The 25075-nt window shown below is 44.9% G+C and overlaps 1 protein-coding gene across 1 annotated transcript in view; it reads right to left on the bottom strand.

Annotated features, from left to right (window-relative positions):
• Positions 1-5176: 5176 nt before the first annotated feature.
• The window catches only part of NRN1L (neuritin 1 like), a 455945-nt gene continuing 436046 nt past the window's right edge, over positions 5177-25075 (bottom strand). Inside the window, exon 3 of the mRNA XM_069603860.1 lies at positions 5177-12584. Coding sequence (XP_069459961.1) covers positions 12302-12584 — 283 coding nt within the window. The 3' untranslated portion in view covers positions 5177-12301. The remainder of the gene's footprint in view (positions 12585-25075) is intronic.

Below are 25075 nucleotides of genomic sequence, written 5' to 3'. Positions count from 1 at the left end.
CGGGGGTTGAGACCACAGGAAATCAGGAAGAATTATTATGGGAAGAATCCTAGAATTGTATATATTTATGTATGTATTTATTTAAGGTGGGAAGAATCCTGGAAGGTAGGGAACCCATCTTAGATTAGCATTAGCCCTAGGTCTAGGCCTACACATTAACCATGTTATACACCTGGATCTACACTTCATCTGAGCTCAATTTAAGCAGAGGAATACATGAGTACTGCCATACAGCACAAGAGCAGGCTCTGTTATGACAGTCATGTATTGGGACATTTGTGTATGTGGGTCTTTTATTTAATAACTCAGCCCCTTCTTGTGTTTCTTGAGCTCTCTCTCTGTCTCCTCTCCCTCTCTCTCTCATCGGGTGTGTGCGTTTCTGTGATTATTGCGACGGCCGAAAATGCCGACTTTTTCTTTTAAACCCCTTTACACCACATATATGCAGCGGAAGACCCCCGCACCCTACTTATATTAATATTATATTCTATACCCTCCCACATATATATGTGAGGTAAGGGGGGGTCCAAAAAAAATAATAAAGTCGGCATTTTCGGCTGTCGTAATTGTGAGGGCGACATTTTGGTACGTACGATTCCTGTGTCCTGCATTTGTGCAGATGTTTTTGTGGGAACCCTCACAGCTAGATGGAAACCAGATGTCAGCAAAGGACTAGGGTGGCCTAAGGTTGTTGTTGTTCATCCTTGCAGGTGGTGTATGGGTCAACACACAGCTAGGTGAGCCTGGAGAAGGGAATTGCATATCAAGGGGACAGGCTGTTGCAAGATTGTGCTCACAAATCAAGGAAGCTCCCATTAACACGGAAGCTTCCCTGTGAGGTGTGGTTCTGTGTGAGACCTGTTTGCAAGGCCAGCATCTTTCAGTGCTTGGTCAATCTGGCCTGACCTATACAATTTGTGTCTGCTCCTTTTTCGGAGAGCAGTGCACAATCTTGGCAGTTAAAGCCTTGCCCAACCCTGCATTTGATAGGGTGCACAATTAAATGCCAGGAAGAGCTGAGGATTTCCTGTGCTTCTCAGGCTAATGGGGAGGGCAGATTATCCAGAGGGCCCTTTTTAATTGCTGGGAATGGTGAGACATACCCAACCGAGGGGATGCAACGGTCCTGTGCTTGGACCCTTACATCTTGGCAAGGTGTCCTTGTCACTCCTCTGTTGAGGTACCCTGAATGTGGGAGGCGTAGTTGTTTTGGTGTTTCATGTTTGCTTCCTGAGAAGGAATGCAGTGTCACCATGGCACAGCTCGTACATGTGGAAGCTACATTAGCTAGAAATGCATCCTGAAAGTCTGCTTAGTTGCTACTCTCTGGGTATTAGTTTGCCGTAAGCATTGAAGAGTGCTCTCGGGTGGTATTGTTTGCTCTCACGTCTTTAACAAATGTATATTGTATATATTATATACAATATTTGGATCCTCCCCTTCCCCCAGGGCAGCACTACCCGCCCCATACTTAAGGTGAAACCTGTGAACCACTGACTTTTGCAAACATTCTATTGCTAATAACATTTGACTTGCTGGGCGGATCTGGCTGAAAATGTCCAAACAAGTAGTCCAACACAAGCCCATCCACCACCCCCTCAAACTGGGAAATTTGGGGTACGTTTGTGAAAGGTTCAAAAGTTATTCCCACGAGAATCATTCCCAGGGCAGTGGACTGCCCGCTTAAGAAAATTCCTGCATAAAAAAATCTCGTGGGAATAGAAGAATTTAAGAAAAATGTAGCACTGCCCAGTTTTTTACCCTAATGGGACACAATGTTATACCATAATTGATGGAAAGGTGCAAGTGCCCACAGCCAAAGTGGGCCTGCCCATGCCAGGGGATTGACAGTCTTTTATGCTAATGGTTGCAAAGTGGCAGTGGACATGGTGAAGGCACCTGGCCAGTGGGACAGGGTTATTTACTATGAAATGAACTCTGGGCATAGCTGTAGGCCATGGCCACTGGCCAAGTGCAGTGGGGCATGGCGCAAAGTGGTAGTGGGCAAGGCCGAAGTGGGGGCAAAGTGAGCCTTAGTTATCTACCCAAAGTGGAAGAAAGTGTTCATGGACAGGGGGGCGAATTTCATGGGTTTTGTTGTGATACATACATACACACACGCACACGCACACACTCTCTCTCTCTCTCTCTCTCTCTCTCTCTCTCTCTCTATTGCTGGCTTGTGAATACAGGGTGTATTATTTGTGAAATCCCTGCTTCTTTGTGTGTTCATGCACATGTTGCCATGGTTTTCTATTACTCCCTGCATGGAGGAGCTCTTTGGAGCTTGGAGGATAGTTGGTGGCTACTTTCCGACGACCTGCAAGGAAAGCAGGGCACCCAAAGCTTCCAAAGAGAAGTATGCCTTTTCAGCTGCTGCCTCTGCACAGGGGGCTAAGGGAAGCTTGCCACTCAATGCTCATGGCCACCCCCGGTGTCTCATGTGCAGAGCAACCATTCTCTCTCGGAGGTCATTGCTAAGGGTGTCTGGTAAAAACGATACTCAAATATCTTCAACCCTCCGGTTTTTACCAAACTTGCATTCTTCTTCACAAAAACAAGTAGCCTTCTCGTCCCTCTAAACTAGTGTTTGTCTCAGCTGCTCCTTCACTGCTTGAGAAACAGGCCAATGTGGCCTTGCAAGTGTGCCCACCAAAATATACAGCATGTTAGCCTAATAAAGGCATCATAGTTGAACGTTTGCTTGTGTTTTTTTTAAGAGTGCTTTTCGCATGGCTAACATGTATACCGTGCTACCCGCAATCTCATAACGAGGCTTACAGGAGAGTGCCACGTCCCAGAATAATGGTCCCATGCATTGCGGGGTGAATGGCTGCGGCACCTGTGTGCTCATCGCACCTGTGAAGTAGAACAGCATGCGGTAATGAAAATACAGGTGCAGCCCAACACATTGAAGTGCCAAGAGAGGGTTGACAGTAGCATCAGCCTTGCCACATCTCTGCTAAGCATTGCACAAAGTGGAGGGGAATGAGGAGCTTCTTGCGGGTGTGTGGTAACAAGCCAATTACAGGAGGAGTTCTGGCATGCATAGGGTTACTCTTCATTACATCTTCATGGAGGAAAGTGAGTGAAGCATCACAGGACTAGCCCAGCTGCTGTATGCCTTAACAGGTGGGCAACTTCCTGGGGGCCATCTGCATGCATTTCCTAGCACGCCTCAAGAGCCTCCAGGGGGGCTGGTACGGCTTGGTTCCCAGAGGTGCAATGGTTCAAGCCCCGTCCTCACTTAAAACGGTCCCCTGTATTTACTTCCAGCTTTCTGCTCTATACGGCTACTTGCCCCGACCCTGCCGCCCCACCCTCCCCCGGGTGGACGCAGAAGGTCTTGGATCTCCTGTTTTGTTGGGCATGCGTTCAAAATGCCCAGGCTCACAATGACACTAGGGCAACTGTGGAAGTGTTAGAGGCCTGCTTACTGCTGATACGAAGACAGTGCTCAGTGTTTGCAAACACTTGGCATACACAGACAAGCCTAGCCGCTCTGAGACTGCTGTGGTGCAGTAGTAATACTTTGTACCATAAAGGGGGAAAACAACCTGGACACATTTTCTCAGTTTCAGGGAGTTGATGTCAAACGTGTATTTCTGGCATACAACACGGTTATAATCAGGACTCCTCGAAGCATCCGGTAAGGTGTCTCAAGTTCCTTTATTCATTTTCCTTCAAGTTACCTCGTGAGTAGAATAGGAACAGGACAGGAGTCCGATAGGAGCCCACTGGCTCCCACTACCCAGGCTTACATAACTCCAACTGCCTGGACTGGAACCGCCTGCACACATAAACATTCCAGTCACTCACACGGGCATCATCCATTCCATGCATCCCGGCAGACACTATACAACATACCCCTCTAGAAGGTTTTTATTAAAAGGGTTACCAGGTGCACAAGTTCTTCATTTCACCATTTCTCTGGTTTGTGAGTCCCTTTTGGAGCACATTGGCTTCTGTTACACATCTGTTCTTGCCACTTTTATTTGTTTTCTGGCCGGCTGGAGAGCATCTCAGTGCTCTGGTTGTTCATGTTGTTGGCTTGCATCTGGAAAGATAACCCTCCTGCCCCTCAGTCCTGTGAGGTGTCCTTATTGTGGCAGAAAGAACTGTCCAAGCTGCAAAGCATTTCATAGCCAAAAGGTGACAGTCAAAGCTTACTTACAACACAAAAGAAAGGCTGCGGAGTGTAACTATACACAGAAAGACAGACATCTGACCCTTCTCCCCCAACCTACCCTGTTTGTCCCTCATCCGCCTCTGCCTTTCACACAGTTTAATGAACTCAGCGTGCAGTGGTAGCTCAGGCTAGATGTTCTCTCTATTGATGGCAATGTATTACAACTTACACTAAAGAGAGTTATGTTCACTACATTCAATAGTGCAACAGTATATTTGTATCCAATATGAATAATGTCTACTACATTAACCTGTTCAACAGTGCAACGCTATATGCAATGTAAAACATTTCTACTGCTTTAGTGCATTAAGTCAGTCTTACAGACAACTGGGCATATACTGACTATATGACAAACGTGCATGTAATTTCAATGTGACTGAATGTTATTCTCTGTGCATGAGTTTTGCATGTGAAGTATAGCAGAACCCTCAACTGTAGACGGTTGCCCTTGGGGCTGATAGACTATAATAGCCTGCTCCCCCTTTAACGCTGCGACCCACTGAATACTGCTGGATTCCACAATAAATTTGATCCAGCTGTCATATAACCAGTGGCATAGCGATCCTCTCTGTACCTGAACACTCTGCATTGCATGGCTAATATAATATCTTTAAATTAGTCATTTTTGCTAGTCATTTAAATGTCAACTAAATTCACATTACTGGTTACATTCAATGTAATGCTCTTTTATGTACATGCTTGTTCAGACTAGGGTCTCGCCGAAGGGCCTTTCGCCCCACAGGGCATAGGCACTAAACAAATATCAAGCAACATAACCTAACATAAAAGAGTGAAGGAGTGAGAGGAAATGTGATAATCATGGGTAGCTGGCCTTCTCGCCGGCCACTCGTGAGTGAAACAGATGTAGTATTGCTCTTTATGCAGACAGACAGACACGCGCATACACACACACACACAGCCACGCGCACCCACGCACCCACACACAACCTTCACTGCAAAAGTAAACAATAAAATTTGCAATCTAAATCAAATTGTAAAAGACTTTCTTTATTATAAATATATACATTTTTTGCCGTGAAAGTGGAGAGAGAAATCAAGAATCTCTAGAGTAGCCGCCAGAACCCGACAGACACATACACCGACTGAACACACACAGGTATGCTAAATAACAGCATCAGGTAAAACAAAAAACATTCTTTTTCAGGGGAACCAGGGGACATATAGGCTCTATAATGACAATATATGATCTGAACATATGCTTCATTTTGCAAATATATATACATATGTGTACATTTAATAAACCTGCAGTCTGATGTGAAAGATTCTGCAAAAGGCTGCAGGGTCCGCACTGGAGGGCGAATTCAAACTCATAGATCTTTTAAAAAATATAATGAAGACATGAGATGGCGACACTGAATGCAGGGACACAGAGAGTGCAAACGTAAAGATTTTCATTTTGAAAGACCTCGCCCCCTGTGATGCCCCTTGTAGAGAAGTAATGGTGCGAGGGCGGCTGTGGTACATGACTTCCACTGGTCTGGAGCGGGGGCATTTGTTTAATTCATTGTTCATTCATGCTTAAACAACCCAAAACACTGCTTGACCACTCATATAAGAAAACGTACTCTCTACTATCAGGCGTCAGGTCTTTTTCTTCTTTTTTTGAAATCATGATAGATTGTACACGTCTATATGTGCAGGCTTAGTTACGTTTGTGCACCTTGTAATCCCAGCGTGCAACAAGGTGGGATCAATGTTCTCTGCATTTTATCACTTTGATGTTTTTAGAAAAACAATTTATTTCATTACTTATGTCAAAATATGGAGAGCGCCATTTTGTAAGACTTAACAGAAGGAGTGGCCTGCCTTGCAGTCTTAAGTTAGCTTGTCTATTTATTTGCTTCACTTTCTGGCCACTTTTTCTGGTGCCAGTGAGTAATAGCAAGCTTTCCATATGCACCCGCCTTCACCTTGCAAGAGGAGAAATAAACCTCGCCGATGAGGCAGTGTGAAAGGTGTAACTTTGCCTTTTATCTTTCCCAGGGGCCATTTTCCATTTACCAGATTGGTTCTAAAAATGAAGAAATTATGTTTTGTTGTTGTAGGGGACATTTTCTAGTTCAGACAGGGCCTGGTGTTCCATGCCATCCTTGTATGCCCATAGGCTTCTCCCTGTGTTCTTCATTAATCTTTGACAGTCCTTGTTTTGTTGGCCAGGATGTGTTTTTATGTATTTGGGAAGAGTAACAATGTGTTGTCACTGGCCAGGTTTTCGAAGATTTCATTATGCGGGCTAGAGGACCTTTTGTCTAGCTTTACACTCAACATACAAGCAAGGTATGTAGATACCATGAACGTGCCACTGATTCCAATTACACTGCAGGGGGCACACTATGAGATGTACCAAGTGACCTGGGGCAAGGCAAATATAGGCCCTACGTAATAAAGGTGTGTCAGCATTGTAGCAGATAGGTGGGGTAGTAGAGGTGGTATGTCATCCTACTTTCTGACTGCCAGAATATGAGTGTGGAAAGTGGACATTTGGGAGAGGACAGCCACCACATTTGTTCTTTCTTTTCCTCCAGACGGAAGCCCATAGCTGATGCATGGATCCAGGTGATGCCTGGAATCTTCAGCCTGGGACTTGTGGGTCTGCCTGAAGGCCTCCCAGCGCGCGCCATTCTGTCTACACAAACCTGTCTGCACTACGTCCCTCTTGCACCACTTGTTTCCTGGACTGTACACTCACTGCACAGGTCGCCTGTGCCCTCCCTGCAGCCACCCTTCCCCAACCTTGAACTTCCTGCAACCCTCTGCGATGAAGTCCCCACCTGACCTTGCTAGTGAACGGCGGGGTCTACCAAGGAGGCAAGTGCTGCCACAATCCACACGCCTGGGGATGTTTGGGGAGGATTCCCCTGGCAAAACCATGTGATGGAGAGAGGCATACATTGCCAAAATGCATGCAGGAATCGAAGAGCAGTGACCAGTGGAGCCAGCTGCTCCTAGTCGCATGGGTACATAAATCTCATTTAAAGTCACAGGAGGGAGGAGTGGCGCTTGAACCATGAGATAGAATGCAAGCAATCCACTAGTCGCCTGCCAAAGACTCCACACTTATATAATTTACAGCTATTAGACTAAGGGAGTTCACCTTGGGCAGGGCCGGGGTGCGTCATGCAGAGAGGCACTCGCCCAAGGGGAGGGTCAAACGGATGCCATGCCCCACATTAGAATTGTTAGCCGACCCCAGGTGTGGAGCCTGTAAGCCAATCCTCATCCCAGTTAGCAAAAGAAACAGGCATGAGTTCCCCACCACCAGAGAGAGGCTAGAAAGTAGTGCAAAAGCCCTACAGAAGGAAGGGGCTGTGGCAGATGGTGGTGGGAGCTCATTCTAAACTGGCTGGAGAAGTGAACAGAAAATGCTGGAGATGGGTCTGGAGAACGAGCTAGAGCAGGAGACAGGATAGTGGAGGAGAGCCCCGGAGGGCTGGGGTAAGGAGGAGGCAGGAGGCTGCAGGGGAGGCTGAGGAAAGACATACCCAGTAGCTGTGGAATTAAGAGACCCAGCAGGCTGTGAAAAGAAAGGGCCAAACGGCTGGGAGGGGAAGGCCCAGATGGCTGGGAGGGGAAAGACCCAGAGGGCTGGGAGGGGAAATACCCAGAGGGCTGGGAGGGGAAATACCCAGAGGGCCGGTAAGAGTTGACAGACCAGGAGAGGCGAACAAGGAAAGAGAAGCAGATAGGAGTAAAGAAATAAGGGGCTGATGGAAGAATTGCTGAAATAGTTGGAGGAGTGGAGAATCACATGGGAGGAGACTGGGAGGTGATAGAGAGAAGTGAAGGGGAGGAGTGGTGGAACAACAAGGAGGTGAATGAGGTAGGGGAAGGAATTTTAGAAAAGAGGAGGACTATTAAGAATGTGAAGGAGGGAGGGACAGAAAGAAGCGTGGAGAAGGAGTGCGATATTGCTAAGGACAGGGGAGTAGATGGTTCATCATCAGAGAGGCTGAAGCATTGCCCAAATCCTGGAGAGTCACCATTGTAACATCTTTGGTGGATTTAAAGGCCTCCCGTTTCAGTATTTTGTCCCTAAATGGTACACAATCCTCATACATGTTTTGTAAATCACATTCTTTTGTTGGGCCATTTGTGTGGCCGTTAACATCAACCACCCGACACATCCTAGCCTACACCACACTGCCTGGACCTCCTGCCGGCACCACTCGCCCATTGCACCTCTCCATAGACACTTCCTGCCTAGATCACTCCCCTACTGCACCCCTCCCTGCTTGCATGACTCCCAGCCTACAGGCCACCCTGCTGAACCCATCCTCACAAGTGCCCCGAAGCATGAGCTTTCTTAAGCTGTGCTCTTGATGTGATCTTCCTCCCAGGGAGCGTTTGTGGTGTTCCCCAGTAGTACCATTGTGTGAGCTTCTCCGAGCAGTGTGCTTAGTCCAATCTTCCTTGATCTGTGATATCTCCTTCAACAAGATCTGGAACCTGTGCCTTATCTCAAGAAGTTGGGGATCTTCAATCGATGGGGATAGGGTAATAGCAAAGAGGCGGGCGTATCAAGTGGAAGAACGTTGTGGGGTGAACTACAGGGTCCGGGTGTACACATTTGACATCTCTGACTGCAACCCTGTTCACGTCCAGGTATCATGCCTATGAATTATGTACAGGGTTTAATCCACTTGAGTTCAGCCACATTACATTGTTTTGCACTTTGTTCACCCTATTTTTATTGTTTACCCATAATGGGTTAGTTGGGCGTTTCGACTATCGGAGTACATTGCAAGATTATCGTGCATTAAGACTGCCCTTTGGATTGGCAGTGTGAACATCAACTGGGCTCTTTATGGACTGCAAGAAGGTGTGTGCATTCAAATTGCTTTGAATCTATCAACGTTGGAGGCAAACATGGATTTTGAAATCCACACCTAAGATGCGGCTGCTGCGGTGGGTTTCTGAGCAAACGTATAGTCAGAGAGGGTATAGCTGGCGATGGCTCTCAGAGGCCCTACCGCCAGAATGACGTCATGTAATGTCTCCGCGGTGGGCCCAACTGCATTAGCTTCTGGCCCCACTTCTTAGACAATCCCGGCTACGCCTCTGGTAGCCATCACAGATACAGTGACGATCAGCAGCCATACCAAAACCGGTTTGCAGTGTTAACTGACTGCAACACATGACCAGCCCGTTACACATGATCAGCCAACGAGCTTTAAATCTATACCTGAGCTATTGTACCGTGGTCTGGAGAAATGCCAGATGGTCTGGGCGTGTTGCCCTCTGTGTGCCTTACTCAATTAACTCAGGCAACCGGATGCAGAATGAGGTACCTGGTCGTTATTCTACCTCATTACATTATGTGCAAGTGAGGGTCCAAGGGTGAAAATTCTTAACGTCCCAAGAGAATGCTCTCCTTAAATGGTTTGAAATAATTAGACCTGAGTTTCACTTTCCTTTTTGTGGAAAAAAACGTCACATTTGGGTTAATTGTCAGACCTGTCTGGTCCACATTCATCATTTTGGGCTAAACCGCCCTTCATCTGGAAGAACACTTTGGTCTATTGCTGGAACATTTGTTAAAACCATTATTGCAATAATTGTTCACTTGAACCCTCTGAGTCTATGCATCCCTCATGCCGCCCTTCCGTCCTCTTCCTCTGCCCTCAGTGACTCTTCTCGCAGAAGTTCTCACTACGTGAACGCAGCCTAAATTGTGGGGAAAGGATGCACAAGCAGCCACTATGCTGGAATATATGCCTTCTTTCCAGGCTGAGACAATGTCACTGCCATAGCTCAGCCATCAGCTGCCCTCTGCCAATGCCCTAAAGATCTTCTCACTGTTTCAGCTCCCTCCAGCAACTACTTTTTCTAAACCCTTTGTCAAGTATACAATGGGTTATTGGGTCATAGCACAGCAGACCCCATCAGGAGTAATCCCACAGAAATGATGCAGAAATGCCAGTGGTATCGCAGCTAGCTCTTTATTGGGGTCAAGTGGACCTCTGCTCTTTGTAGAAGATTTGTAGTGGAATCAGTAGCCTCAGCATGTGCAGAAGCTCATGGGCAACAACGAAAAGGCCAGCTAGCCCAAATCCTGACACTCCTGACATTAGTGTAGCCCCAGATCTTTTTCAGAACTAGCAACACCCCTCTGTAAAAGGGGCTTGCAGCAGGGCTTGAAATGTGATGGCCCTGCGTCAGCGAGCGTCCCCACTGGGCCTCGGCAGAATGGATCCTCAATAATTTGGGACAGGTTTGTTTTAGTAACGGATATTTTGAAAAAGGCTAGTTAAGAGATTTGACAGAGGGGTTATTCTTACAAAGGGCTTTTTGATCCAAAGCACATACTTTCAGTAAAATGTCTTTCAGGACGCCTTGGGCCATTACTTGGTGGCGGGTCCTTATCCCAAGTGATAATGACCCCTTCTGAAGTCCATAAGGCTATTAACACATCGTGGTAATAGCAATACATGTTTTGGAGTTTTTGCAGTGAAATAAGAAACTCTACTTTAATAGTGAGTAAAGTAAATAGAACAACCGAGTTAGTGTAGTGAATGCATTTTTACTTTGTAGTATTTGAATAAGGTTGTCCTTATAAGTTAAGAACTTAAAAGGTTGTCCTTATAATTTTAAATTGCAAACTTGTTATAATGGAGAGGGGTTAACATGAGCAGTCACTCGGAGAAATGTAAAAGTATGTGATTTCTCTATAAGAAAGGGAAAGCATTTTTCGATTGTTTTAGCTTTAACTTGGTTTTGTTAAACATATTGCAGTAAAGAAAAGCTCATCTCAGATAGAACGTGTCTTGTTGAAAAACATCTTGGCTGCAAATTGCATTGTTGTTTCCCTGTTTGCTTTTGAAGACCGACTATTCAGAATGCAATCAATACCAGTAGTTATTGACTGCACGCTGAACATTCTGATTGGCTGAGAGAAGGTGAATAATGATCTCCATGTGCTAATAGAACAAACACAGCATGTACACTCTTTAATTGTGAGTGCCATAATATAGAGAACACAAGCTCCATGAGTGGGAGGCCATCTTCAGCTACATCATTTTGTATGCATTCTCAGTCTATAGTCTGGGAGGAGGAGTGAATGTATGAGTGTATGTTCTTGTGTTGCTTATTGGACATAACTGTGAGAGGATTAGGGCGTTTGTGACTGCAGCATGCGTGATTTTTGGATGTCTCTTTTCCTACCCACAGAAAGGGTTGGGCGAAATAATGCTCTGCAACGATTTCTGATTAAAAAAGCTATGTGGTAAGGAATACGTCAAGCTAAGCACCCTGATTTACGGCTGTACACATATGTTTGCCCAATAGAAACGAGATTGTTTTACCTCCATGACAACTGGTTCTGTTCAAGGGCTACCTCTGTGAGTTCCTATGGAGGGATAGCTTGATTCACAGCAGTTGAACCAAAAGACAAGCTAGGAACAAGCTTGCATATGGATACCTAAGCAAGTGTTTCAGTGGTAGGCTCTTAGGGCCTAGAAGAATGTAAGCTAAAGGAGAAGGGACAACAACATGATTTCAAACGTGGCTTCGTGAACTCCTGATAGACATTATGCAATGCTCCAATCAAGCGATGCCTCACTGGGAGTAAGGTCTAGAAGGCTGTGTGCTTCTGAGTAGGTTTATGCGCTAAGGAATGGTCACGCTGGGGGGAAACTGCAGTTCTTTGACAAGCACAGGGCACTTACAGGTGGTCAAATTGAGCTTTTGTATGGTACAAAATTAATCCCTCTTCGTAGGAAAGCCCCAAAGTGTGGGGTTCCCCATTGTGCGTGGGATCAGTGACGAGGAACCAGACCCGATATATCCCGCTCTCATCTGCCCACAGGACCGCTCTTCAGCCGGGACACTGCAATGCAGGATAGCCATGGAAGAAAGACATAAAGAAGGAAAATGCACTTAATAGATGACACATGTATTCTACACCCCAAAGCGGGCCAATAACTGAAATATTTTGAAGAACACTGCAAAAGATCTCCTCTAACGAAGCGTAACTTTGCAGTCATAGTTCTGTCTGCCCTACAACACAGGCCCCCATCCTATTTGAAGTGAGTGCAAAAGCATAACGGAATTGGGGTGAGAGCTACCAACGACTCTTATTGAGCAATGGGTGTGCTAGATGATGGCCACCAGGAACACAGCCAGGAAGAGCATTGCTAGGAGGCCCTGGTGATGCGGGAAAGAAGCCGAGCCCCGCAGCGTCTCCTTGTTTGTCTCAGGGCTGTCTGCTTCCCTCATGCTGTTTGATGGCCGGGTCCTGGCGCTGCACAGGTCATGAAGGTTCCCCTGGTACTGGATCTTCCGGGATTCCTGTCGGAGCGACTCCCATATGTTGGCAGCCTCCTCAGGGCAGTTGGCGAGCACTGCAGTAGCACAGTTATGAAAGTCATCCCAAGACCTAGAGAGGTGAACAAGACAAGAAGGAGAGGACAGTCAATTAACAGTTACAGAAATACATTTTAGGTTCACAAATTTCTCTAGCACTAGTTTGCAAGTCTGCCTGCTACTTTGCTGTGTTTGATTACAACTGGTGTGTATCTCCATGCTGCTCCTGACCAAATATATACTATTGCGCCTTTGCACATCTGATAAGACACTATGGTGACTTCCGGCCACCTCCATTTCCTCAGACAAGACCATAATCTCAGATGCCACTGGGTGTCATTGCTGTGCCATTGACACCAGTGTCTATGACCCACCAACACCAGGAGGCAAGAGATTTCAACAGAGGTCTCAGTCACATCAATGGACTTGAAAATGACCTAGAAGAAAGCCTTTAAAACACATTTGAAAAGCTACACTGCTCAACAGAGAAACAAGCAATCCATTTTTGGGACCCACTTATTCTTTTGTTTGTTTATATTTTAAAGTGGAGATTATTTATAAAGCATGAAACAAGAGCACACAACCATCCAAATGTGGAATTACTGAGGCTGGGGAAGGCCTGAGATAGGAATAATGAGTTCAGAGTCCACATCACCACACATTGAAACATGTTTGCAAGGAGCGTTAACTCTGCTGGTCCTACTGATTATATTTTGAAATGCATGTTTGGGGCACAATTAGCTCACACCCTGTTAATGAACATTAAATGGTGAGGCTATTCATGAAATAAAATGAAAATTGCTGGGCATGTGGCAAGGACAATTATTCGGTAAGCAGTGTTATTTATTTGTACCATGCGTAATGTCAAGGCTGGTGGAATACTCTCATAGAAAGGATTCACTAGGGGTCTACTAATAAAGTTACAGAAGAAAGGGTACACCTACGATATCTGAGTGGATTCAATCATCCCTTTTATCATCAAAAAGCCTGGATTATCAAGGGATCAGTGACAGGGAAACAAATGATCCCCAGTACCTGAGAAACAAAATCAAAATTGAAAAAAGAGGAATGGGTCAATAACATGACAGCTATCTCCTTTATAGAAGCACTCAGCATTGGTTTCCAAAAAAAAAAGAATGACTGAGGAATCTTTAGACCATATAATTAGTTATTAAGAGTTGAATGATATTGCTCATTCATAGGTTTTCCATGACTGTTTAATTTGTTGGTTCCTTTCTACCTCTCCAAAAGAAACCAGCTTCTCCATATGGGCACTATTGATCGCTTCGATGCTCATCACCTGCAGCTTTTTCTCAACCATCATCGTCAGTCGTTACTTGCAACCTTCAAGGGAGAACCTCTCCAAACGCAACATCAAAATTCACCAATATACAGATATGACACACAATTGTACCTGAAGATTGCTTTCATCACCAACATCCAACACCTCAAATACTGTCTGTCACTCATACAGTCATGGCTGCCAAGCGCTCATCTCAAACTCAACCCAACAGAAAACGAATTCACCCTCTACTGTAAACTCAACAAACAAACTCAGGCCTGGCTATCAGAAAGGGAACCAAGCAGATTCTGGGAAGATTATTGGCCATCCTCTGTCCTCACAGTAAGTTCCTCAGCTTCACCACTGACCACATCCTCCCTTCTAAAGCCCACATCAACAATAAAACCAGTCCAAATAGATTAACGAAATTAAGCCATTCCTTCCCTCTAATAACTTTAGAGCCATCATCCAAGATTGTCCACTTTAGTTACATAATGGCAAAGCCCTTCTGACTGAGAACCCAACAACCACCTGCCATCAACGGCAAGAATTCAGGCTGCAACTCGCGATTTTACGAGAATTACATTGAATCTCATACATCACTCTTGAAGACATCTGCCTCCCCTTCAAGGCTCCTTCGAGCAACATTGTACCGCTGCACTCTCGTTCTCCTTTTCGCTCTCTACCGGTGGGTGGGTGTGCATCTGTGTGTCTGTCTGTGTGTTCGCTCAATGCATTGATACAACTGGCCCTGTGTTTACTTTCCACCAGGATATAGCATCAGCAGAACCATGTCAGGCTTCCAGTAATCAATCCTTGTTATTTCGTAACAGCTGCTGCAGAGTGGCAAAGATTGATAAAATAAATGGCTACCTGCAGGAGTAAATGTGAGTGCTCCTTCTGGGAGCTAAGCACATGCTTATCGGTAACATTATATTGCCTCATGTTTGCTGAAAAAGCAAAAAAATGAGGGCACTACTCTTTGACCTGTAGTTGTCAACCTAGAAAGGGTCAACATTCCAATGAAGATAGTTGGGCTTTAGAGTCTTAATGAGGTCATATGACAGTCCGGGGAGGGGCGACCCAGCCAGTAACTGCCTACCGCCTAATTTAAGGTTCATTAGCACCTGTGTACTTCCTACGCGGTTGCTATGGGTGCATATAACATAGAAAAAAGGAAAACTTACCTTGAAAGGTGGAGCCGCGCTCCATTTTCAGAGTCCATTTTCTGTGTTGATGGCCATGATGTCATCAATAAGGACACTGGCTTCCGAAAATGGAACCCACTGCCACACCACAGGGTACGCTTTCTTTCTTTTTTTCAGTTTAACACACCCTTAGCACCCATGTATGAACTACACGTGTGCTAAGAGGTGAAGGGGGAGAAGGGAAGGAGGAGTGGTAAAGGGAAGGGGAAAGGGGGTGCTGGCCAGCAGCACTTGGAAAGCGGGCTTATATCAGAGAATTTCAGCCCACATTCCATGCTTCCTGACTGCCCAGCGCCCCTTTCAGGGTGCTAATGCATTGTGCAACTGTACAGTGGGACGGCTCGCAGCAGGACATCAACCTAGCCGGCCGAGTGGCGGCAGCTAGGTTTAGCAAGCCGCTCTATGAAACATTTGGGACTGATATGCATTGCTCACATGAGCTAAAATCATAAGATCTTCAACATCACATTTTTTCACTCTGAGCAAGTGGCAACGTGCAGTCTTGGGGGCATGCAGGGGCCAGGTTAGCGTGATTTACCAATCAGATCTGCTGGTACATTCTAAACCCTATGCAGGTTTCCCTTGGCAAGGTGTCTGTTTAGTCCAAGCATGTTGTATCTACCTTCAACTCTATTGTATGGTGAAGACTGAGCTTGGTGCAAAGAGGTTATTATAACTCACCCTGGCAAGCTCCAGAGATAGGCTGGCACAGGAACAAACAACCTGCCAATGCCTCAAGGTCTGAGAGGAAGAGGTGATGTAATGGTCAGCGCATGGATAATAATTCTGAAAGGTAGCAATTTTAGCACATTACGATATCATGCACCATGTCCTTTTCCAAACACTGAAGTAATCATTGGTGGCACCCTGGGGAATGATGTGCGGGTCAATATTCCTCAAACTGAGAAGGTTAATGCTGGCTTCAGTGGCAAATGGAGAGAGTTTAAGGTTGCTATTGAAGAGGACCCCAAGGTTGTGAGCTCCGGGTGATATATTGAGAAAGTCAAAAAAGAAGGAGAAGGGAGAGTGGGGTTAGCATTGGAAGCAAGTTGACTTTCGTCTTGGAGCAGTGGTCGTCAAGTGGCATACAGCCACCCAGTGTTGGGAGGTGGCAGGCAGCTAGTCATGCATCCTGAGATAGCAGGGGAGAAGGAAGAAAAGGAGAAAAAGATCTCGGTATCATCAGCAAAGAGAGGTTATTGGAAGCCAGAGGATGAAAGGAGTGTACCCATGGAGGAGTTGTAGAGGGTTAAGAGTAGGGGTGAGGGACATTTCTGCCCACAAAGTGAAAAGTGGGGAATTCGGATTGAAATCCGCTTCCGCCCGTTCCACGAAAGTAGCATTATGGTGCTGCTGCTTCTAAAATTGTGCCTGTTTCTTTGTGTTTCATTCCCATGTTGATTTAGTGTAGTGCAACGATAAACTTCGCACAGGTCTTTTTTTCGATCCGTGCAGCAACACGAGAAACTTTGCAATTTTCTTTCAAACAGTGCTAGTTTTACAGGGTGCCATGAGAAACTTCATGCAGTTTTACGATTCGTCATAGGTTCATGCAGCGATATATGAAACTTGGTGCAGGTTTTTTTTCCATCTGTACTAGTTTTGCACATCAACACGAGAAACTTTGTGCAGTTCTTTTCTGATCTGTGGTAGTTTCGTGCAGCGGCACGAGAAACTTTGTGTGGTTTTCCCTAATCTGTGCTAGTTTCGCATTTCGGCACTTCGCACAAGGTTTTTCAAACTACGCTAGGTTCGCGCAGCTGCACGAGAAACTGCACGGTTTTTGTTAGATTTTTATTAGGTTTGTGCAGCAGCATGAGAAACTCTGCACAGTTTTTGTTCGATTCTTACTAGGTTCATGCAGCGGCATGAGAAACTTTGCACAGTTTGTATTTGTATCTTACACAGTTCGCTCAGCGGCACGAGAAACCTCATGCTGCTCTTATGCGATTTGTGCTAGGTTCGTGCAGCTGCACGAGAAACTTTATGCCGCACTTTTTCGATTTGTGCTAGGTTCCCACAGTGGTACGAGAAACCTCTAGCCACACTTTTTAATACGCTGGGTTGGCGGAGCGGCGATTGGTGCGAAACCGATCAAAATCGGACAGAAAGATTGAAAAGAGCATGTGCCCTCAAATATAAGACATAAAGCACTGAAGGCGCTGTAGGTGTGGCAAAATGGCTCACCAACCCATGTCCCTCAATCCTGCATATTCCATGCAGTCTCAATTCTATCCCAGAGGCTTGGGCCCATCTCCAGCCATCTCTAGACCCTCCTGATAAACCACGACTGCAACCAAATAGTTCTGCCACAAATCGGTTGTGCATGTCACAGCTGTTTTATTAAAAAGAGGCTACAGGTTCATAGATACATAGGGCCTCATTAAAAGTCTGGCGGTAACCGTGCCGGTAAAACCGGCAGGTTGCTGCTGGACTTGCACATTTTTCTGGCGCCTGACGTCACGGAAACAAAAGGGCATTACAGCCCCAGCGGTCCGTGAAGTCAGGCACCAGAAAATGCAAATCCCCTTCCTAGTTGAGTCCCATAGGACTCAATGGGAATGGGCAGCACGGAAGCACTGACACCGTCTGCAACAGTGCTGGTGCTTCCGTGGCAGAACGACATTTTACAATTTGGCCCAGACCCAATGAAGAGGAATGGGCTTAGGGCTGAGCCATGGGGTTGCCCAGTGGAAAGGGTCTGATGGAGAAGGTGTTCCGATTTCCGAGAGGAGGAGAAGAAGCAGTGAGAGTGATAGGTGGGCACTTATTCAAGTACAACGTATTTTGGTTGTCTTGCTTAGATCAATAGAGCAGTGTGAGATCTGATGGTGAGGCTCTGCACTAGAGGAGAATAAGACCAGCAGAAGGCAACAATAATATATGTTGGAGGGAATGCAGGAAAAATGACCCATGCTGATGAAGGAAATTGGATGAGGGTGAAATGGTTAACATAAGAAAGGAGCAAACTTTTTCTTATCCACTGAAAGTAATGTGGGAAGAATTCTGTCTCTAGTACACAGGACCACAGCTACAGAATTTGCTAAGTTTAATGATGGTATAGACTTTAGTAATGTAATCACATGCCATACTCTGCACATGTTGGAGATTTCTTGGCAACAGAAATACATGCATTACATTTTCGATATTGATATTGCCCTTAGCAACTGATTTACGTGCATTATGTTTACCTTAAACTATGGCAGCGCAATAAAAAAAGGGTTTAGCAAAGGGTGAGGAACCTTTTTAGGTGGGTATTCCTTAAATTGGATCTCTGCGCCCTTTTGAATTAGTGTTTAGTTATTTTCTGGTGTCCGGTCGCATGGGGGTGTAACCTCGGAGTGTCTGGTTCCTCAACTCCGTTGATTAGTGTTTCCAGATGGTTACTTTAATAGATTACCCATGCGCCCATATTCCTTTGAGAAAAAAGACAAGTAGCCGTTTCCTCAATTTTTCAATGTAAATGGATTTAATTGTTCTTTTCTTCAAATAAGAGTGCCCTCTGTGATTACACGTGTTTCGACGGACCCACCGGCTTTCTCAAATCAGTAGTTCTCCACAGTGACGTAGATTCTCGTTGTGCGTTGTCCCAGTCTTTTTTCTGTTTTTATTCCTGTCTAGTTTTTGTGTAACATTATTGCTGCACTCTTACGGTGTGAGTTTTGTTATCTAGTGGTGTGCCCTTGTATTTAGGGCTTCCCTTTCGCGCCTAGGTGGGGCAAATTATACTATGGTGTCATTTCTACCTTTTTTGTTTTATTGTTTTTTTGTAAAGCATATTTCATGAGCCCAATACCATACATAACCATTGCTCGGATTATTACTTACAAGAAAGAGGCCATCTCATTGTCAGAATTTAGGCCCCTTTCTACTGTGCGAAATGTACAAATTAATTGCGCTTCTTCCTGTCTCAATTTCTTTTCCTGGTCTCCACCCCTTGGGCCTAATACCACTTTCTTGAGACCAACAAATCTCAGTAGTTTTTTGTCATTTAGCTGGTGGTTCCTTTGCCAGTGTTGGGCTAATGGTAAATTTATGTCTTGGCTTCCGATGTTTGATAAATGTTCTCATATTCTTGTTCTTAATTGGCGAATCGTGCTTCCTATATAAATCTCTTGGCATTGACAGATTATGGCATACACAACGTATTTCGTTTTGCAGTTTATTTGATCCTCTATAATGTGACTTTTGCCATGTTTATCTTTAAAGCTCACAGTGTTGTTGAGTGCATGTTTGCACATTGAACATGTGCCACATTTTCGAAATCCTTGTGGTGGAAGCCATGTTGGTAAATTGTCATTTTTAAGTTCTGGAAGGAAAGACGGGCTTAGGATATTCTTGATTGTTTTCGCTCTTTTGAAGATTATGGAAGGACTGTCCTCAATATACTTCTTCACATTGCGATCCAATTGTAATAGGTGCCAGTTTCTCTTCAATATTTTCCTTAGGACAATGTTGTCTGTGCAATAGGTGGTGATGAAACTGATTTTGTCTTTTGCTGTCGAGTTCAAGGGATTGGTGATTACGGTACTTGCCCTGTTTAGTTTGATTGCTTTCTCCTGCGCGTGTGTTATGATTTTCTTCCCATATCCTCTTGCCTTGAACCTGTTTTTAAGTAGTTTACATTCGTTTGCAAACGTTTCTTCTTCAGAGCAGTACCTCCTGGCTCTAATGAATTCACCCTTAGGTATATTCTTGATCACTGGATTGTATTGACAGCTGGTGGCTGTTAAAGTAGAGTTTGCTTCTGTACTTTTTTTGTAAGTTCTTTGAGAACTCCTAGAGTTTTTTGTGATACATAGATATTGAGGTCTAAAAAATTGATCTCTTTTGCACTTGAGTTACCAGTGAATTCAATCCCCATTGTGTTCTGATTGGCCTTCTTCCTGAAATCCTCAAGTCCTTCTTTATTGCCCTTTCAGATCAGAAGAACATCGTCTATGTACCGTATCCATAGTATCACATTTGGTTCATACGCCTCATCTGCATAGATATATTGATCTTTATACATGGCCATTGCTAAATTCACTAGTGCCGGGGCATACTTAATCCCCATCGCTACCCCTCTTATCTGTTTGTAAAAATGGCCATTAAATATGAAGATATTGTTTTGTAATGTTAGGAGTAGCATTTCCTTGAGCATGCTCACTGATTGATAGTTTGATGCTGTTTCCTTCGAAAAGATATAGTCAATGGTTTCTGTAGCAGTATCGTGTCTTATAGATGTATAAAGTGATTTCACATCCCAAGTGGATAGTAAATAGTCATCTTGCCATTCTATGGTGGCCAGTTTGTTGATCGCCGTAGCTGTATCTTTTAGATACGATTTGGTTTTAATTGCCAATGGTCTTAAAATATCATCAATGTAATGTGCCATGTTCATAGTAGCCCATCCAATTCCACTTAAAATAGGTCTACCCTCCGGAATCCTTTCGAATTCTTTATGAATCTTGGGAAGGAAGTAAATTGTTGGTAAAATTGGCCGCTTTATGTCCAAAAAGTGTTTTTTGTCATCAGTGATGAGTCCTTGTCTGTGCCATGTCGTGTTCGCATCTTTAGGTCGGATAGTATCTCCAATTTGGGATTTGATTGCAGTTTGATGTAGCAGTCCGGTGTATTCAAATGGTTCATTGCCATTTTTACATAGTCATCTCTTTCCATCACTACTATTTTGCCTCCTTTGTCTGCTCCTTTTATAACAAGATTGTTGTTTTGTTTCAGATTTAGAAGAGCTTTTCTCTCCATGTTTGTCAGATTGTCTTGTGTACACTTGTATTTTGTACTGTTTCTGGTTCTAGCATCGATGAGGTCATTCAGATCTTTGGTGACTGATTTATAAAATGTGTCCACTAAGTTCTCTGGCTGAATAAAAAAAGGGGGTATGTGGTATAATGATTCCATGATGCAGTAATGCATCAGGGAGTATTCTAATAATGATGTTCGCCCCTCTTGGAACTTCGATGATGTCACATGGAATGCATTAATGAAGGTTCCAAGAGTGGCCTTATGAGAAGCGATCGTACAAAGGAAAGGTCTGGAACTAGAGACGTATGAGGGGGTCATTTAATGTACCTCACATATTTCACGTGAATACAAAAGAATATGGGCCTCATTACAAGTGTGCCGGTCTGGTAACAACAGTGCCGGTTAGTCTACCTGCACCGTTGTTACCGCACCGGCCCACTACGAGTCTGCAAGGGGGTGCCATCTCGCCCGCCAGAGTCAGACCTGGTGGGCAGAATGGCACCAGCCCGCAGACTTTCACAGAAGCACCAGCACTGTTGCAGATGGTGCCAGTGCTTCCGTGCTGCCCATTCCCATTGAGTCCTATAGGACTCAATGGGAATGGGGATTTACTTTTTCTGGCGCCTGACTTCACGGACCGCCAGGGCTCTAATGCCCCAGTGTTTCCGTGACGTCAGGCGCCGGAAAAAAGTGCAAGTCCGCCGGCAACCTGCCATTTTTACCGGCACGGTTACCGCCGGACTTGTAATGAGGCCCTATGTATCTATGAAGCTGTAGCCTCTTTTTAATAAAACAGCTGTGACATGCACAACTGATTTGTGGCAGAACTATTTGATTGCAGTCATGGTTTATCAGGAGGGTCTAGAGATGCCTGGAGATGGGCCTAAGCCCCTGGGATAGAATTGGGACTGCATGGAATATGCAGGATTGAGGGACATGGATTGGTGAGCCATTTTGCCACACCTGCAGCTCCTTCAGTGCTTTATGTCTTATATTTGAGGGCCCATGCTCTTTTCAACAGGACTGTCCTTGGATTGAACAGTCTCTTGGTGCTGAACATCCAATTCACCGGAGCGAGTTGGCAGGTCTTGCCAAAAATATGTCTCATGTTTGAGATCACTAACTGGTGTGCCCCAAATATAGAAAGGCTAACCACCAAGTACTTTGCATCCAAGAGATCACACTGTGAGAAGATTGTTTGAAGATGGTCTAAGCATTTTAGTGGGACAACAGGCAGTGGTCAGGGCAGCTAAATGTTGTGGGAGGTCCAGGTTGTATCCCTTACTCAGGATACAGAGAACTGGGAACTTCATTCTATTGTCTCCTGGCAACACATGAAGGGAGCACCCACCAGCTAAAACATGGTCTCTTTTTTAGTCCAGAGGTCAGGTGCACATCGAGCAGAGCAAAGGATTTTAGAGGGAGAGCCTCATACAGAGCGTTATGTTATGTACATTTATATACCACCCAGGTGCATCTTGGTGCTTGGAGCACAACAGGTTCCACTAATGGACAACATCCTGACATCTAAAATAATAGGGTTTTCAATGAGCGCCTAACCTCATAGTGATTCTCAGTAGCCATGAGAGAAAATGGCCGGGCAGTTCACAATTTAGCAGCTATGACAAAGAAGACCCGCCTTGCAGTTCTAGATAACCGGAATCGAGAGACAGTGATCCAACAGGCATCCCGAGAAGATGAACAGGGATGTAGGGAATACATTTATCCCGTAAAAACCCAGCCCCCTGGCCATAAAATGTTCTGTGAACTAGGCATAGGGACTTAAATTCTACCCTTTTTATGACAGGGAGCCAGTGAAGGGAGCTGAGGACCTGGGAAATATTAACATCATAAAGGGAGCCAGTAGCAACCCGTGCTGCCAAGTTTTGAAGAAGCTGCAGTGGGCACAAGAGATAGAGAGGTTGAGTCAAAAAAGAGTTGTAATAGTCGATGTGACTTAAAATAAGAGAATTAACAACCAAAGCACGAAGTTGTGATGGCATTAAGTGTAACACTCTGTGGAGAACCTTCAGATGAAATTGGTCGGCTTGACATATAGTGCTAACCTGTGTCACGAGTGAGGAAAACATTTTAAAGCCTAACTCTTTAACAATCATCACCAGTGTACAGCCAAAAGGAAGGAGACCACAAAGAAGAAATGGAAGGGGGGCCACAACCAGAATCTCTGTCTTGTCTCCATTCCATTTAAACCAGTTGCTACTAATCCAATAACCCACAGCCACCAAACACCCCCTAAAGCACAACACCACAGGTTGATTGATATTGAGCCGTAAAATAATTTGGGTGTCATCGGTATAGGAGTAACAGCAGAGGCTGTGGGAGTGGAGGAGACCTACAAGATTCTGCATATAGATATTAAATATCGTAGGAGACAAGGCAGAGCCTTGGGGTACTCCACTAGACAGTGAAAAAGAAGAAGAGCGAATAGCAGGAAGGGAAAGAGATTGGCCCCTATCAATCAGGAAAGAGGCAAACCAAGATAATCCAGGACCAGAGAGTCCCGCCGAGGTCCGGTGGGTCAACACGAGGAAGTGGTCGACCGTGTGGAAAAATGCTGAAAGATCTAATAAAATCAGTGCTCCCACTCCCTGGTCAGTCTTCTTGGCCAGGTTGTCCACCACAGAAACCAGGACACTTTCAGTGCTCCGACCAGGGCGAAAGCCAGACTGAAAGGCGTCCAAGAAATTGGAAGTTTCCAAAAAAGAACTAAGAAAGGGAGAAATTAAATGCTTCAACAGCTTTATAAAAAAAAGAAAGGAGTGTAATTGGATGGAAATTAATCAACACAGTGGGGTCAAGTGCAGGTTTTTTTATGAAGAGTGATAACAAGAGCCTGTCATAATTCCATTGGAATAGAACCTGACTTATTTTGATTGTCTGCAACAGAGCGTAATCAAAAGCATGTTGTGAAGGTCACATTGTCTAACCCAGTTACCACGATAAGAAGAGCTATACGTGTTAGCCTGAAGTATAACAGCTACACCCCTCTACCTACTGAGCAATTAACCCATTATATTGAATGACAGGGGGTAACAGGAGTTTTGGTCGCAACGGATTCCATCGAAGTAGATTTCATTACATTTTTTCATTGGATTCTGCCGCCAATATATGTGGGGGTGGGTTTAGGCTAATAATGAATGTTGCGGTGTGAAGGAGGGCTGCGGGGGTCTCCCCCACATATATTTGCAGCAAAATCAACCTTTAAAAAATAATTCAACAAAATCTAGTGTGATTAAATATTTTTGGCCAAATCACATAGAACCAACCTGGGGGGACAAGATCAATGAAGCTTGAAAAGGTTGTGCCTGACAACCAGCCTCAAAGAAACAATGATTCTAAGTGTGACCCATAGAGTCCTTAAGACAAAGGGCATGGACAGCGTTAGGCCGGGCATGAAGGGGAGCACAGGATACAGCATGCAGGCATTTTGATGTATGGTTTGGGTGTCTATGGGACATATCAAACACATTACTATAGGACTGGGAGTTGTGAGGGAGAGCCGAGCCGTGATTCATTAGGGCTTTTGGATAAGGTCTTGAGTAGGGCTGTCCAATTACATTTGCACTTTTTTTTACCCTCACTGTGGTCCCAATGATACCTGTAGAGGAATTACATTAGAGGATATGCTGGTACACCCTCTTACCTTCGGACTGAGTCCACTGCCTGTTCTCTTGAATGGACACTGTGTCCATCGCATACACTTTGGCTCCTTGGTCTTCTTCACTTTTCCAGTCATATTGGGCATCATGGGTTACCTCACATTGGATTGATTTTATCCCCTTGTTACTTTTACCCTAACTTTTATCTGGATAATCACCAATTGTTTTATGGAAGGAACATTTCACATTTGTTTGACTATCTGTAACATTTGGTTATAGTCAAACATCAGTGATAATAGTTGAGATACTTTCTTTGGTCTCTCAAGGTTTTGAACACACATCCAGTCATCCAGTTGCCCTGATCAGACGTAGCCGGACCATTCTAACATCTGGACTGATCCACTGAGACCAGAGCACAAGATTGAAATGATCTACAGCACTGGCCCACATAAGTCGAAACACTTGTCCGCAGTTGAAGAGATACATTTGTGGCATTTCAAGATATATATCTGTTTGTATTAGGGTATGTTGTGTTGGTCTTGCACTGTAAAACAGTGATTTGCTTAATTTTTTTGCAATGTTTGGTGATGTTTGGTCCAGGGGGGGGAAAGTTATAGTTGGGGTCCCAATGCGTCTTTTTTTCCCATAGACTGAATGGGGAAAAACTTTGCGCACGCCTACAGGCCAAACCGCTGGACGGATTTTCACC

This window comes from Ambystoma mexicanum, chromosome 1p (assembly GCF_040938575.1).
Source record: "Ambystoma mexicanum isolate Mex_15411 chromosome 1p, UKY_AmexF1_1, whole genome shotgun sequence".
Lineage (NCBI taxonomy): Eukaryota > Metazoa > Chordata > Amphibia > Caudata > Ambystomatidae > Ambystoma > Ambystoma mexicanum.
This window is presented reverse-complemented; position numbering and strand designations above follow the sequence as displayed.